The sequence below is a fragment of the Lissotriton helveticus genome, chromosome 8, assembly GCF_964261635.1.
Source record: "Lissotriton helveticus chromosome 8, aLisHel1.1, whole genome shotgun sequence".
Classification (NCBI taxonomy): domain Eukaryota; kingdom Metazoa; phylum Chordata; class Amphibia; order Caudata; family Salamandridae; genus Lissotriton; species Lissotriton helveticus.
This window is the reverse complement of record NC_136069.1, coordinates 1,538,321,864-1,538,339,518: the sequence shown is the minus strand read 5'-3', so window position 1 is coordinate 1,538,339,518 and position 17,655 is coordinate 1,538,321,864. Positions and strand designations below refer to the sequence as shown.

Sequence of the window (17,655 nt, the reverse complement as noted above, 5' to 3'; positions counted from 1 at the left end):
TAATTTATGGAGTGACTGAATGGATACACATAGTACACTTGTTAAGTTCACCAGTGCCTGGATAGACTCTCAATGCACCGTTGAAACACTCTATTTTCTGTCCCATTGTCACTGTCTCTTTAGCTTCACTGTTTTTTATGTCTATGGTTCTAATCCATCATTTCCCAAACTGTGGGCCGCAAACCTATTTTTGGGTGGGTCTGGAAAGTCCAAGCTATAAATAAAGATGCCTTTAAATTCTGTTGTATTTTGTCACCTTCGCCATGCCTCAAAGGCAGAAGTCAAATGTTAAGCTAAGCCTACTGACAAATTGCTACAGAATTGTTTAATTTTCTTTGTAAGACACCAAAGAGAGATGAGTTTTTAAAGTGAATTATATGACAATCTTGCTGGTGTACAGGATCTCCTGCTCCAGGATATCCTGCTCAACACCCGCTCCATCCACAGACACGCCGTCGAGCTCTGGAACCTGCTCGACACCACAGCCCCAGACGTCTCCTTCCTCACGGAAACCTGGATGAACGCCTCTTCTGCGCCCGACATCGCCATCGCCATCCCAGACGGCTACAAGATCATCCGGAGGGACCGCATCAACCAGACAGGAGGAGGCATCGCCATCATCCACAAGAACACCATCCGCATCACGACCAACACGGACGGCACCCTCGCACCCGCCGAACACCTGCACTTCCAGGTCCACATCAACCCCAAGACCACCCTCAGAGGCACCCTCATCTACAGACCCCCGGGACCACGCTCACAATTCAGCGAGGACATTGCCGACTTCATCAGCCCGCACGCCCTCCCCTGACTACATCCTCCTCGGGGACCTCAACTTCCACCTGGAGAACAACAACGACCGCAACTCCACCACCCTGCTGGACAACCTCGCTAACCTCGGACTCAAGCAGCTGGTGACCACCCCAACCCACTACGCCGGACACACACTCGACCCCGTCTTCTCATCCAACAAGGACATCACCTTCAGCCACGCCACCGGACTCCACTGGACGGACCACAGCTGCGTCCACTTCAGCTTCAAAAGGACCACGATCCACCACCACCAACAACAGGCTGCACGCAGAAGCTGGAACAAGATCACAGCCGACCAGCTCGCGACTTCCCTGAGCAAGAACCCACCCACCATAACAACGAACCCCAGCCAGGCGGCCACCAACCTCACGAAGTGGATCAGCGACTGCGCAGAAGTCCTGGCCCCCCTGAGGACCCCGCCTAGCAGACCCGGCAGCAAGAAAGCCCCATGGTTCACCAATGAACTCAAGAGCTCCAAGAAGAACTGCCGAGCCCTCGAGAGAACCTGGCGCAGGGACCCAACACCGGACAACATGACTGCCCTCAAGCTCGCCACCCGAAAACACCACCAACTGATCCGCGCCACCAAGAAAACTGCATTCAAGGAGCGACTGGACAACAACGCACACAACAACAAGGAACTCTTCAACATCGTTAAAGAGCTCTCCAACCCCAACGCCGGAAACAACGACATCACCCCTTCGCAAGACCTCTGCAACTCCCTCGCCTCCTACTTCCACAACAAGATCACGGACATACACAACAGCTTCAGCACTCAACCGACGCACGCCACGACCGAACCACCGCCCCCCACCACCACCCTCCGCGCCTGGACCCCGATCGGCACCGAAGACACCGTCCGCACAATGAACTCCATCCACTCCGGATCTCCGACCGACCCCTGCCCTCACCACGTCTTCAACAAGGCCGACGCTGTCATCGCACCCCACCTGCGGGACATCATCAACACCTCCTTCGACACCGCTACCTTCCCAGAGAGCTGGAAGCACGCCGAACTCAGCGCTCTACTAAAGAAGCCATCAGCTGACCCCACCGATCTCAAGAACTACCGCCCCATCTCGCTGCTCCCGTTCCCTGCCAAAGTCGTCGAGAAGACCGTCAACAAGCAGCTGGCCGCCTTCCTCGAGACGAACGGAGCCCTCGACCTCTGCGGCGTCCCTCAGGGCTCCTCGCTCAGTCCTACCCTCTTCAACGTCTACATGACCCCCCTCGCAGACATCGCACGCCAGCACAACCTCAACATCATCTCCTACGCCGACGACACCCAGCTGATCCTCTCCCTCACCAACGACCCCGCCACCGCCAGAGCCAACCTTCACGAAGGGATGAAAGAGGTAGCCGAATGGATGGAGAACAGCCGCCTGAAACTGAACTCGGACAAGACGGAAGTCCTCATCCTGGGATCCTCACCCTCCGCCTGGGACGACTCCTGGTGGCCCCCCGCCCTAGGCAGCGCACCCAGACCAACAGACCACGCACGCAACCTGGGCTTCATCCTGGACTCCTCCCTCTCCATGACCAGACAAGTCAACGCCGTCTCCTCGTCATGCTTCAACACCCTGCGCATGCTACGTAAGATCTTCCGGTGGATCCCCACCGAGACCAGGAAGACTGTCACCCAGGCCCTCGTCACCAGCTGTCTGGACTACGGCAACTCCCTCTACGCCGGAACCACCGCCAAACTCCAGAAGAGACTCCAGCGGATCCAGAACGCCTCAGCACGACTCATACTGGACATCCCCCGTCGCAGCCTCATCTCCGGACACCTGAGAGACCTGCACTGGCTCCCGGTCAACAAAAGAATCCCCTTCCGTCTCCTCACCCACGCACACAAAGCCCTACACAACCAAGGCCCAGGATACCTCAACAGCCGCCTCAACTTCTACGTTCCCAATCGCCAGCTTCGATCGACCGGGCATGCCCTTGCCGCCGTCCCCCGCATCCGAAGAGCCACCACAGGGGGACGGTCCTTCTCCTACCTCGCTGCCAAGACTTGGAACTCCCTCCCGACCCACCTCCGCCTGACCCAGGACCACCTCGCCTTCAGGAAGCAACTCAAGACCTGGCTGTTCGAGCAGTAGCGGACCCCCCCCCTTGCGCCTTGAGACCCTCTGGGTGAGTAGTGGGCTATATAAATGCTGATTGATTGATTGATTTATCTGTGAAAGGAAAGGCTGTAGCTAATTATTTTTTTTCTACACACACCAAAATGTAGATACGTGTAAATACATTCTTCAGTTAGGAATGCAAAATTGAAGGGCATTTTTGTAATTCTCAATTGTGCTGGATCAGATTTGAGTAAGATCAAAACAAATGAAGACACTTGGTGATGCACAAATCATACATATTCACAGACATCCAATTTCCATACATTACCATTTGTGTGCTATATTGTTTAATCTTTGCACAGACTGTACGTCTGTGCAGTTAGTGGCCATTTCAATTGAAAATGTGCTTCTATAAATGACAGTGTGCTACCACACAGTGATTTAGTTACATTGAAAAATCTCCCCTCCTCATATCCATTAAAGATTGGTGGATCACTAATGTTTGCTGTTCTAAAAAGTGAGTCGTGGTTCTAAACTGTGCTAGAACTCTCACTCCTGCTGCACTTCTTTGGATGTCCAGTCATCAAACTCTCCTGCTGTTTAGCATGTTGTTCCTCAAAGTTCTGCCCAAAGTCCTGACCTTTTCTCCAATATCTATATTGATATTGGTCCATATTGATTCTTCTTCTGTATTGATTCTTCTAGTCCACCATCCAAATCTATGCTTCCATCTCTATTTTTCTACTGTTACCATCATAATGCACTATAACTACCTGCAAACCATCCAGGCTTGAATGACCTCCCATTCTGTCCACCTACACCCTGCTGAAACCAACATTTGTATCCTAGTTCTTCCATTTTCTCAAATCCTCTCCCTTTCTTTTTCATAACACATGCAGCCCTTTTGTTTTCTTTGATTCTCCCCTTTGATTTGTCGATGGTGACCTTTTGAAGGGGGTGTTAAGTAAGTTTTCACTTTTCAATTGTCTCAAAAAAGTGAAGTGTGGAAACAAGTCCCAAATATTACTTTTATCTCCTTTGTAATGATCGGGTACAAAAGCTTTTTGTATGTTATGATGGGGTAGCTCTTTCTTTATTCAATTGCAGGAGGCAATCTGCCATTCCATTTTAGAAGTGTAGAGTCTACTGTACTTCATGAATTGAAACTTGGGGAAGCATTGCATACAGTTTATTTTGATTTATTCACTGCCTTTTGATAAAACTGTGCTTCTACTAGATGAATGCTGCACCCTAAATGACCAGGTGAATCACAACAAGTGTCACATAGGTAATGCCAACCACAAATTTTCCCACATTGACAAAATTGTATCCTATTTGGAAACCCCAAGTGTTAGCCTAAAGTATAGCACTGCATACAATTTCAAGATTCTTGGCTTCTTTGTTCTTTCTGCAACAGCTGCCCGTAGGAAATGGTCTACTTTAGCAGCAGTATAGCAGCAAGTTGTGCATTCATTTCTTACATTTGTTGACTAGTTTTTACTGTATTTTGTACTGTTCACCATTTTGAGAGTACTCTTAACAAAGCAATACGCCTTAACTGAAATATTTTGCTCCATGTTTTTCTCTTGGTTAATATCTGCCCAATCAGAACCAAACTAGTCTTCTGAATAAACAAAATATACTGAAATACATTAAATGTGGATTTGTATGCTTACATCAAACATTTGGATAACAATATGTTGTAGGAACTGATCCTGTAGCATTATTCCTGCAAATATCATACAGCAACCAATTTCCTAAAATTATATGTTGTATAAGAGTTAATAACGGGGTCTTAACTCATCCCATAAGTTAAAAGAATGGAACTATTTCTTGCAACTAAACAGATGCTTTTCTTTGTTTTAAATGTATTCAATAATGTATTCGTTTATGCAAATGAAGAAATGCAATACTTTTTAAAGCTAACTTTTTCCATAAATCCAATTAAACAAGTCCTTAAAGAATTTGCGACTGGAACATTGCACTGAAGTTTTGCTACTTTGTTTCCCCTTTATCTGTTTAGTTATTAAATTACCATAATCCGTTTTGAAATCGAAATTCCTGGCAGGGGGTTTATTATTTTCTGTGCATTTTTTCCATTTTATATTAAATGTATTTCTTAGCTGAAATATGCTCCAACTGCTCTCTAACCAGCTTTGGTGCCATTATTACGCCACCTTATCGTTTTGATTTATTTTGAATTTCTTGCAGCTCCTTTGTTTGTCTTTGTGTGTATAGTTCACCTGCAGAACTAAGTTTGAGATGTATTCTTCTTTTCAGATGATCCTGTACCTGGTAGCAAGGTTCTGTTTGCTTTAGTTATTCATCAAGCACACTTACATGGGATTCGCAGAAAAGTGCTTTTGCATATTTGGTTGGTTGAGCAATGCACAAAGTCTCATTTGTTATCCTTTTAATTTTGTCAAAAATGTTCATGATACTGAATAGGAACAAAATAGTGATCATTGGCAAATATCAAGGACATTATTTCAGTAGATACATCTGATGGAGATATCTACAAGAGCTTGAAAAACGTGGCTGGGTAGTGTCTTGCGCAAAACCAATATAAATAGAAAGGAACAAATTGGTAATAGATGCTCTAGGGAACACAAAGGCAACGGCCACTGACGTGCCAAAACAATCTCCTGTGAGACACAGAGAAATAGCTATAAACAATACTTTGTCCCCGAGCAATCCGAATACAATATTAGAGAGCAATTATTTCCATATTTTCAGAAAGAATCCTCCAGATTGTGCCATTCAAAAAATAAATTCTTTATTTTCTTTATGTAGAGATTTGAGGTAACAAGTTCTGAGAGATGATCCTGTGTAGTTGGTATAATCCGATGTAGCCAAACTGCCGACACGTGTTTCGTCTTGGGGACAAATCGTCCAATTACTTCCTCAGGGCAAACAGTTCTATAGTAGTCTCATCACCATGACATAAGTGTCTCTGTGTACGATCCCATATAATAATGGTCTAAACGGCAAATGAATTCCGTTGCGTTGGTCGTATTCCAAGGTCAGCCTATTCAAAGAGCAGCGAAAAATTCTTAAAATGGACTAGTATTTTCAGGTCCAATGAGTTTGTCACATAATGGCGTATGAATGATGGCGGGAGTACTCTCCGGGACCTGATCTAGGATTTGCTACGCTACTTTACCGCTGGACCCGATTTATTAGTCCACCTAAGATTAAGGAACTCTTGTGTGACAAACTCAAGATGTTCACATTAGCTCCGTCTGGTCTGCCCTGGACCTGGGAGACTGGATGGTAGCTCTGTACTTGCAGGACGCCTGTTTCCATGTTCCCGTCTTCACTACCTGCGGTTTACGGTAGGCCTTGAGCATTTTCATTTCAATATCTTCTCCTTTGGCCTTACCAGACCCTCTGGTGTTCACCAAGGTGATGGCGGTGGTCGCAGTTCATCTGCACAGATTAGGGGTGTCAGCCTTCCCCTACATCGAGGACTGGCTGCAGAAGGCGGGCTCGCCTCAGGCTGTCATCTCCCTTAGAGTTACCTCCAGCACCGCCAGGAAAGTTTGTAGTGCCTCCCTGCCACCCCTGCACTGGGAGCCAGTCAGCATACCCCTCTTCAACAAGGAGAGTGAGTGAGTAAATTTCATGTCCGGATGAGTCTCATGTTGATTCCTGCTTCTCCGGATCGCCAGATAGGGTGTCCAAGACCTCTTGCCTCTCCATAGCCATGGTTGCTCAATCTGGGCACAGTACATTGGAGGAAGTTAAGACCTTCCTCCTTCGGAGAGGTTTGCATTCCCTCCTTCTGCGCGGGCTGTTCTGCGGGCTCATCCTTTCCGCCTGTGATGTTCAGAAGGCAGCAGGCCTTTGACAGGGATTTCAGTCGATGACGTTTCCTGTCCCATCGGAAGAGGAGGCAGAATGGCGGCTTCCCATTGTAGGAAACAATTTTATTGCGAAGAAAGGTCATCACTGGTCGGAATCCCCTGCGTTTCTGAAGGGTGAGTGCTGAGAGATCTTGATATGATGCCAACCTGGGACCGCAGAACTGAATGGGGAGAGCGTCCCTCGCTTTGCTCAATATCATCTCTTTGAGTTGGAAATAGTGGACACAAACAAGAATATCAGGTGGACGGGCGCCCTCCGTTCTTAGCAAACCAGCCCTGTGAACTCTGCCCAGTTTAATCTCTGTGTCTGCTGGCACGTCGGGGATCGTGAGGAAGAGCACCCTCGCATAAGCTCCAATATCCAAGCCTGGTGACTTGTCCAGTGCTCCACGAATGTGAATATTGTTTCTATGTGAACGTTTTTCACGATCCTCTTCTTTGGCTCGCAAGGTGATCTGCTGATCTCATAAGTGTAACACTTCCTGCTGAGCTGTTCAGTTACCTCATCCTGACTTGATTCCTGATGCTCAAGACCTGAGACTGTCGCCCGCCTCAGTCAGGTCTCGGCAAACATCTTTTAAGTCCTTGGAGAGCTCCTTTTTCACTGTCTGGAGAGACTCTTATATGGAATTGAACAGCGCCTCCATAAAGGATCTTGTCACTGGGCCATCCCCCTCTTCTCCATCCATCACCAGGCCCAGTTTCTTGGACTGGGCACTCTCCATTAGGCCTGCACAGTCCAAGTTTGACAGCCTCACAGGTGTCAGTGCTATTTCCCCTTCTGTGTGAGTCAGCTGGAGGGAGTCCGTTCCACACGCTGGCTCCATCCAGGGGGGGAGGGGTGTCTCCTCACAGAAACTTCACTCCGGAACCCGGGCTGTGAACACAGGCCGTAGACGCCGGGCTTCGGAGAGACAGGGAGGCACATCGTACCCTTCTGCCATCTTGCCGTGCCCGCTTCATTTATTTTAGAAGTGAATCAAAGGGTAGAATGATAACACTGCATAATCAGATGGGAGCAACGAGTAGCGCACAACAATTTCACTATTGCAAACAAACATAAAGCTTGTGGAAAACTGATCGAACAACCAACTGCATAGAAACTGATCTTGGAACATAGGCGATTAGAGAAAGGGAAAGTAGTAGCTTATAAAGGACCAGCGGGAAAACAAAAGAAAAACGTTATAAGCACAATTGTTGCAAGCAAGGGAAAGTTACTGATAAGTCATGTAGAATTTGTAATTTGTTTGTGTAGAAAGTCATTACAATTCCGATATTATTCACTGACATTTTCCTACAAAAACCTATCTACATTTTATTAAGTTGCTTGGATACAAAATATTTAATTACAATTACAAGTGCAGAATAATGTGGTTTGCCTATATTTTGTTGCCCTCTGTATTTGGGTTGTGTCACTATGGCTCATGATATTTTGTGATCACATTGACATTTTAATGTGAATTGTTCGCAGCTTTACAGAATTTTATAAAATACTGCTTCTTATAAAAAGTGTTTATCTTTCTAGGACTTACATTTGATGCTGAGCACGAGAGGTTGCAAATACAGAAAGAATCTCTGCACGAACTACGGAAAGAATGCACTGCCAAGAGGTAAATTAGCTCCCGAAACCTATAGTCACTAACCGTATTATACAGAACTACTACAGTCCATTAACCACAAAGTATAGGAAAATGAAAAGTTTACTTAATTTGTCTTAATCACCATTTCATATTATTGTTACGTTGTAAAGCACAAACCACTTCAAGAGATGGCAGTTTGGCTCAGAAATTGATTTCTTGCATTTTTTCTTTTTTAACAGAGAGTTATTTTTGAAGACAAATGCCCAGTTAACAATTCGCTGCAGACAGTTGTTGTCTGAACTTTCATATATCTATCCTATGGATGTGGTAAGTTTCATTGGGTACATGTTAATGAGTGGGACAAGCAGAAAACAGGTATGTTTATATTCTAAAAGACCAGGTTGTTTACTTTAATATGTCAAGTCACATCTGTAGTAGTGTGCAACCTACCCTTTTATGTGCATCTGGTGTGGCATTTAGGCAGGTTATTTTGTATCCTAGCACTTCTATTTTATCAGCTGCTCTCTGGCACAAAGAGACTGTAAGACCTCTATTCTAAGATACACTGCACATCCAGGGTGGTTAACTGGCCTAGTGTCATTATGAGCACCCCCAGCCAGTCTTCTGATTTGGCCTTCAGCACTCTGGGATTTATACATTATGTTGTATGAAAGTGAGAGTACAGTGTGTAGGCCCCTGGTGCTATGTGTGGAGTTGGGGCATTATGCAAGTCTGCTGGTGCCAGTGTAAAGAACTGAAAAAATGCAAATCACTTTGTATCACGATGTAACTACTGACAGAAGCTACCTTTGAACAGCGGTCGGCTCTAGCTAGAGAACAAGGTGAAGAAATTATATACCTATAAGGTGATAATTTGAAAACTAGAAAAAGACTTCAATCCAAAGTGTGACGTAGTCATTGCAAGGAAGAAGTTCCATTCAAGAAAGCAATTGCCTACTGGAAACTGATGATAAATACATAAGTAAAGTAATAGCTTTTTTCTGATTTGAAATAAAACCTGATGAAACATTAAGAGGCCATATAGTTTTTGCATCAAAAAGCTGTTTTTGTTAAGCACAAATCCAGACATTTACCAGTGCCAAAGTAACAGAACCCTTTCTAGCAAAGGTTGTATCTTTGTTGAATGAGAAAAGGGTGGGTGTGTCATTGTCGGATATAGTGGAATAGGAGAAACGTAGATTCTACCCCCCAAGAGCAGAATTAGATAAAGTAACAATGTAGTGATACGGGTGCTAGAGTAGTATGGCTCTTATTGTGAAAGATCCTCTTGTAAGCGTATTTTGTATAGGGAAACTGAAAAAAGTGAAGAAAATGCAGGAAAAATGTTGCCTTCATAAAAATACAAAGGAAAAATGCAAGGTAAAGGCAAGTTATTTTAAAAGATTAAGCTACATTTTTTGTGCAACTCTTTTATGTTTAACTTTAGGGTGAGTGCCTCCAAGTTTATTCTGTCTTTTGCACTCATTCGTTTCATACTGCATATTTCTCAGAATGCACTTCTAGTAGGATGCTGAATATTAGTAACCACTTTTCTGATTTTTATTTCTCAACATATTCCATGTTGAAGAATAACTTGGAAGGTTTCATACAAAAAGGCAAGTCCAGAAATATAATGATGAAGGAGCTCCTCGTAACAATAAAGTGTCAGACACCATGGTGTTTATATATTAGATGAATCACGTTATCGCCTCTTTCCCCTTTTTTGACCTTCCGCTGTTTTTATTACTAATGCCTCACATGAACACATTTAAGCATGTCACATACATGTTCTACTTTTTCACAAACTAACTTGTAGAAGAAAATAATAAACTCTGTCTCTAAGATTTCCAACTCCTCTGTTACCAACATTGATTTAAATCTATGAAGTTAGACGAGCATATTACTTGACTTTTCATTTTGAGAGCATTTGGAACTAAACTGTAAAGTTCAAACTGTTGCATAATTGGTGCAGCTTGTTCAGTACCTCCCCAATGTTCTATGATAAAAGCAAGTTGTAAACTTTCTCCTAAACTAGCACTTGAATTATAGCAAGTCTCCGCTTCGCTACTCCTGTATCGACTTCCCAGCGTCATATCAAATGTTGGCTTGATCTTTGAGTTGTTTGCATTGCTTGAGTCACCAAACCCATGTGGTACAATCCTCTTTATATCGTATTGCCATTTTCTCTGTAAATTATGCAATTACTTGCTTTCGTGTACATTAATGAAATTGAGTGCTGATAGTTTCCTTATGTTGTGATATGAAATTATTTTATTTTGTGTTACATCCACAGAATGATCAAAAAGATTATTTTATATGTGGTGTGAAGCTGCCTAATTCTGAAGATTTTCAAGGTAATTCATTTGTTGTACTCGTTTTATTTGTTCTTTGTAAACATTTCATTTCCCTTTTCTCTAAAGTACATTTTGGTTTGATGGTTTGAGTGACAGTTATTTTGCCGTAATTGTAAGCTGCTTTTGAATCTAAACTTTTCAGCCTGGATAGCTTCTGTAGAAATAAAGTTCTGATTGTCTTGTGAAGAAGAGGTGTACTTCATCTTGGATGCCTTTTCAAATATCACACACAGACCACTCTTAACTTTTGTGAACTATACCATACCAAGAAATTAGTGGGCTTATTGCTTCCCAATGGTTGGCTGACTTGTCACTCTGATTTGCTTGCTTCTTATTTAATACCTCTCCTTCCTCTTTTTGTGTCCTTCCCTAAAGCATAGGTTATTTATGGTGTCTCTAATTGGATTACTTGTTTCCTTCCACTGCTCACATTCAAGAACCTGGTAACTGCATCTTTTTTCCTGCTCTTTCCCTTGTGTACAAGTTATTGTACTTTTTTTGCCAATGCTATTTTTTTTCACCAGTGCTAAATAGCATGGCAGAAAATGTTGGCATAGCGAATGGGTTGAAAAGACTAGACCTTTTTAAGTCTCATTTACAGTCAGCTCTTTTGAACCATGCGAACAACTTAATGAACCCATTGCTTACTATTGCTTTATATTGAAGTTGTCCTTGCTCTTCTCGTGCCTGTCCCTGAGGTATAGCCTCTTTGACGTTCTTTTATTTGGATAACCTGTTTCCTTCCACTGCTCGCTTTCAAGAAACTTCATGTGTTTTCTTGCTCTTTTCCCTCCTTTCTCTTGAATTTTATCGAGCAAGCAGTGGCTCCCCAATCTCATAACAAATATTGAATTTTCTCACAAAAAATAAGTTAGGAGGTCCTTCTGAGTGAGCACTGCTGTTGGGTCAAGTACCGTTCCTCCAGATAACGTCCTGCTTTCATCTCTAGGAACCAGCCAGCTCAGTTTGGATCTGAAGCCTTTTTTCAAAAAATAAATTTAGGGATCAGCATCTTACATTACAGTTGATGTTTCACAGATTTAAGCATACAACTAATAAACGACTTGCAGTTCCTTTTCATTAATGGATGTTATTTTAATAATGAGTTTGTAGTCCTTTTAGCGTTCAATTTAAAAAAACATAACATATTTTTATTGCCCAGTGATACAATATGTTCTTATTCAGCGCAATGCAGACTTCACTTGTTCCTCCTTCTGTCTTTTCACATCTGTTCCAACCCATTCCTATTCTCTTCTTGACCAATAATTTGCACCACACATTGCATGCTTTCAGTTTGAACAAATGTTATAGATTGCCCTTGCAGTTTAACCCGCTTTAAATATATATTTTTTTTAACCCTCTTTAAATTATGCGAAGTGTTCAATTACCAAACAGCATGACATTTTTTGTTGACTGTTGCAACATTGCCAGCTCTGTTCAAATTAAATATTACAGAATAACATTAATTCTCCATGTTTATTTAAATTACATTACATTCAACCTCAAATGCCAAACTTTACATTTACAGACCTTTTGTGCCAATCTGAATCATTGCTTGTAGTTCAGTTTCCATTTTGTTCATGAACCATTTCCTGTCAGGCTAGCTCCCAGCAAAACATCTACAGTAGTTCCGATTTCTTACATTGCATCTTGCAGTTCAGCTTTCCAGTAAGTTAATAAAGGCATTATTTGTTTTCTTTTTAGTGTTTCAAAGGAAGCATAACATTCTGTAATTTGTTCATGACGTATATCTCAAGTCTTTTCTATTTGTCTTGTTTCTTTTTGTCGGACTGTCTTAGATTATCTCCTCTCTGTAGTTTCCTTTACCACCTAATGTATTTAGAATGTGATTCAGGTTGTGATTCTGAATGATTTTTGTGATGGATACTTCTAACCACGGATTCTACACATTTAGAATATTGCCCAGGAGCCAGACTGGGTCTAGATTGTTACAGGAGTGCTCCCATGTGCTGCTAGATGGATTTGTCTGGCACCACGTCAGCCTACTTCTATCCTTGAAGTGATGGAGTAGAACGCATATAGACTCCACCCCTGTGCACTGATGTCAGTGGCTTTCTTTCCACGTCTTTAAAGACTGATCCAGAGAGCCACTTCCTTTTCTTTGGTTGATTAATTCCCTCCAGAAATATTTCCTAGTTTGCAAGAGAAGAATCTCCTCACAGCAAACTACAAGGTTCAAACCGACCATGAATGCCAGAAACATATTTTAGTTACAGGCCATACGAAGTGGACTTCTAATGCTTTAGCACGAATCTATTTCATTAGAAGAATGCACTCTCGCACTTCTAAAGGCAATCCGGGACGGTGAACCGAAGCTGTATGTTGCAGGAAACATAAACAAGTTCTGCTCCAAGTCAAGTGCACAAAGATGGTCCCGCTCTTGAAGTCGCTCCCTTGACAGATCCTCTTTGCGGTCCAGGTCTGCCAATAAGTCCAAATCAAAATATAAGAAGAAGCGGAGCAAGGCTCAACCTCATCCGCCTACTCAGCGGAATCAGAAGTGGAAATCAATGTGTCAACCTATCTTGCTCCCTATTATGGACCTAATTCCTCAACTGCTCCAGTTGTGCCATACATTTCCTGGGCTGTCAGCGAAGCCATAGCAAATTGAGGCCTTTATGGGTGCCATGCTGCATATTTCTATGACTCTTCTTGCTCCCTCTGCCGGGACCTCTAGTTGAGTTACTGCTGGCAGATCTGTCCTCTCTGCCGTCTGTGTCCTACAAATCCATCCTCAGGTTCCACACCAAATCTGATGCCGGCTTCCTTTCCGGCTCCAAGATCTGCGCTTGTGCCTTCTAAACTGACACCAATTCTGACTTCGCTGGAAGTTGAATCTCTGCTGACTCCAGTGGCTAACTTTCAGCCAAATCTACTTATACCCCGACCGAGTTTGCATCTCGACTCTACTCCAGCGCACCCGCTTCCAATACTCTGATTCAGATAAAAGATTTCTTCCACAAAGCACTCCTCAAAGGCTTCATCGCGTTTTTGGCTCAGATTCCGAATAACCTGATACTGAGGATGAATTACCCTACACCATGATGATGATATTTGTATGGACTTGCAAAATGCCAGTGGGCTGGACACCTCCAATACACAGGATTGGTTTTTCCCTTTGACTCTCGGTGAAGGAGAGTGCATCTTTTGCTGTAATGATTATATGTGCAGTCAATGAGGTTTCGCACTTAAAAGCTGCCTCATCTGAGCCATTGCTTCCATTTAATGAAGCCCTGACTGACACCCTTATGGGTACTTGGGTGAAGCCTAGCTCTTGCCCACCAGTGAACAGGCAGGTCGCGAAGTGCCGCAGACAGGCACTGAGCGACCTGACTTTCTCCCGCAGCACCTGAATCTGGTGGTCCAAACTACCACGGTATTAAAGCCAATGCTTATGCATTTTCCCATAATCCTTCCAGACAGAGAATCAAAAAGGATTTAGGTGTTCAGGAAGCAGAAGTTGTCTTACGTCAATTTGGCTTTGGAGTAAGGGACTGCAGTCTCTCTCTTGTGTCATTTTACGCATGCCGTTTGGTACATGGTGAATGAGCAGTTGCTGGCGGTCCCGGAGGAGTTTGGGGCCTCTTTGGCTCAAACCGTTCATGCCGGCCATGATGTAGCTACATATGTCATTAGGGCTGGCCTGGATACTGCTGAATGCTTGGGGTGTGGCGTGGGCACTAGTGTGTTGCTCCATTGTCACTCTGAATTCAGCTTTTATGGGCTCATTTAGACTACTGTAATGGATATTCCGTTTGATGGATATCTCCTTTTTGGCGAAAAGGCTCGATTCTCGGATCACTCGTTTTACAGAAAGCCACAAAACATTTGTATGGGCTTTTCAACCCTTGTCCGACAGTTTCCTAAGCATACCCTGACTCTTCCGAGGCTATTTCTGAGGGTTAGTGTATTTGCACTGCAAGACCTCGAAACAATTTCACCAATCAACCCTAGTCCTTTCATGGCCGGGGATCAAACAGACCTTGGCCAGTTTACTAGGGAAAGCATTCCACCCAGTCTGCTGCCCCTCCAGTACCCGGCTTCTGCTTCAGTTTGCCCTTAGCTGTGCATAGTCCCCCTGTGGGAAGCAGGATTAGACCTTTTGTTTTCAGAGTAGCAGGCAGTTACATTTGTCAGATAGTCAAGCAGGGCTGTACCCTTTCATTTCTTTCCAACCAACCTCCTCTTCATTCTACCTTAGACCGCCTTTCAGAGGAGCACCTATCCATTTTTCTGCGTGATTAGCAGGCTCTGTTGGCCAAAAGGACCATCAAATGTGTACCAGCTTTAGACGTAGGGACAGGTTATTACTGTCCTGGAAGAATAGCTCCTTTGCTTTCCTTTTAATTGGATAACATGTTTCCTTTCACTTGTCGCATTCAGGGAACTGCATGTGTTTTCTTGCTCCTTTCCCCTTTTAGAAAAAATTGCACATTTTTGTTTTGCAGGTGCTGGATTTATTTTTACATCTGCTGTATAGCATAGTAAACAAATTGATATAGTGAATAGGTTGAATAGACTAGACCTCTTGGCTCTGGTAGTGCTTATTATGGCTTGCTTGGACTTCAGGACTGCTTTTTCCCTGGATAAATTTGAAAAGTGTTCTCTTTTTTACATTTTTCATGGAATATACTTTTCTTTTTCTTGTCACCAGAGCTATTTTTTATTTATGCCTTGTTGCTTAATGAAGAGTTGACTAGGACTGGAATAGTTTCTTAGTGGTTTGCAAAAAGCAACAATGAAGTTGGATCAACCCTAGGAGATGGTAAAGGGCAGCTATAAAACACTTACTTGATGCCACAGCTCCACATGGAAACAGAGAGGGACATGGCCATGTCACTGCGTGCACATACGCACAATGCTTGCTACAGCCACAAGAGGAATATTACAATATTTGACACACTAGACACAATAACACAGAACTGTATGATGGAGCAAAAGAACACTACTCTACCACACATACCCAAACACAGTAGAAAAGATGCTGAAGTGACAAATCCCTGAACAAGTAACCCTACGTGTGCTGTCCTAGTTCATCCAGGAACCCACGGGTGGCTAGGTAGGATACACCTGCAAATCGCAATCTGGACTGGAAAAAAACATATAGGAATCCACTGGCAAGTAAACCAGCACTATGGAGATATTTTTCCCAAGACATAGACTGACAGACATGTAACACCACACAATCTACATGATATCTTGTGGTTAGAAAAGAATCCTGCTCAACCCAGTCTATCTTGTTTACAACCCAATATCCAACAGAAGCCTCTGGGCTGTTAATACGAATGTTGTCTTGAGCTGAGGTTTGGGATTGGCAGAAATAAAAGTTGTGTTTTGCACATGTGGATTCTGATCCCTTCTGCGTTGCGATGTTGATGAAATCAAATTGCATGCTTAATGGAGAGTTTACTCAGACATGAAAAATTCCAGGGTGCCTTATTTACTGTAACACCTATTTAAGGGGAGCCACATAACTTCCACTCGTAGCTATGGTGTTGCTGCTGGCTTAGTTTCATGTGGTTCGACCAGATGTCAGTATTGGACCATGACCACATTACGAAACTAACATTAAGGCTGTCGGGGACAGGAAAACAGACTTGACCTTGCCATATCAGACACAACATAAGTTATCTTTTTTCTTTAATTCTCCATATTCCATACTCGACCTCTAATACCCCTCTAGATATGTGATCAGTAGTTACACAACCCACTTGGTGTCACCAAATGGAATAGCCCTACAGATGCCATGAGTTATTTTGTTTGTCACAGTCTTCAGGATTTGGTGACTCCAAAAAAATCTTATTCTTTTTTGTATTGTCAATTATAAGTACAAAACCTTTTTATATGTATAATTCCTTATCATAAGTCCTGTGTATTCTTTAAAATTTGGATAAAATGTAACCAAAGCCACTTAATTAGTCACATCATCTAAAGCTTCAGTTTACTGTTGAACTAACATGTTCTAATGGTAGTAAGTGATCGTCCATGGAATGTTGATTTCATAGTTATTCGACCTTGGAGAATCACAAAACCCCAGATGGACCTTCTAAGCATTATATCTGAAATACGCGTACACCCTGGCTCCTTCCTATTTTGAACCTGGGTTTCCCTACCCCTGGGTAGCGGGAGCGTAATCTTCTATAGCTATTTAGTACAGATGTTTTGTGTGCCAGTACTTTATATGAATCATGCCTCATCGCAGCAATCGTTCCCATTTTTTTTGCCATCTGGCTTTTCTGCTGACATGCAGGCGTCTCTAATTTAAGTACCATTTGTTGGACCTCGCCTCTTTGGTGAAAAGACTGACTCTGACCTCAAAGGCTCTAAAGAAAGCAGAACCAGAGAGCATGTTCCTTGGACTTTTCAACTCCTGCTCTACAGTTTCATAAGCAGCCCTGAGCCTTCTGAGGCTAATCTATAAGGCTCTTGTAGAGACACTGCCAGACCCTGCCACCACCTGCGCAGTCACCTCAGTCCCTTCATGGACGGCGATAGAGCGGACATTGTGCAAGTTACCGGGTACACCATTCCATCCAGTCTACTGTCCCTGCGGCATCAGCCTCCAAGCTTCTTTAGCTTGCCCTTAGCGGTACACAGCCACCCTGCGGGAGGCAGGAGCAGGCCATTACAATAAACAGATGAATCCTCCAGGTAGACCAGAGGGCTATGCCTTTCCATTCCTTTCTGACCCACCTCAACTTCCTCCCACATCGGACCGTCCTTCAGAAGAGCACCTATATATCTTGCTGCATTAGGCGCATGCTTTATTCTCAAAGGATCATCAAATGGGCGCCAGCTTTAGAGTTCGGAATGGGTTGTTACTACCGCTATATTCTCGTATCAAAGAAGAATGGAGGCCTTTATCCTACTTCAGAACTTCACCCTTGGAATACCTTCCTGGGCAGAACAAATTAAAAATGCTGACACTGCCCAAGTTCTGTCTGCTCTTGAT

At 43.5% G+C, this 17,655-nt stretch overlaps 1 protein-coding gene across 2 annotated transcripts in view; it reads left to right on the top strand.

The window, feature by feature from the left end:
* The window catches only part of UVRAG (UV radiation resistance associated), a 406,695-nt gene that overhangs the window by 259,168 nt on the left and 129,872 nt on the right, over positions 1-17,655 (top strand). For both annotated transcript variants that reach the window (XM_078658530.1, XM_078658531.1), the window contains 3 exons: positions 8,274-8,358; positions 8,568-8,655; positions 10,622-10,682. In XM_078658530.1, the coding sequence (XP_078514656.1) occupies positions 8,274-8,358; positions 8,568-8,655; positions 10,622-10,682 (234 nt within the window). The remainder of the gene's footprint in view (positions 1-8,273; positions 8,359-8,567; positions 8,656-10,621; positions 10,683-17,655) is intronic.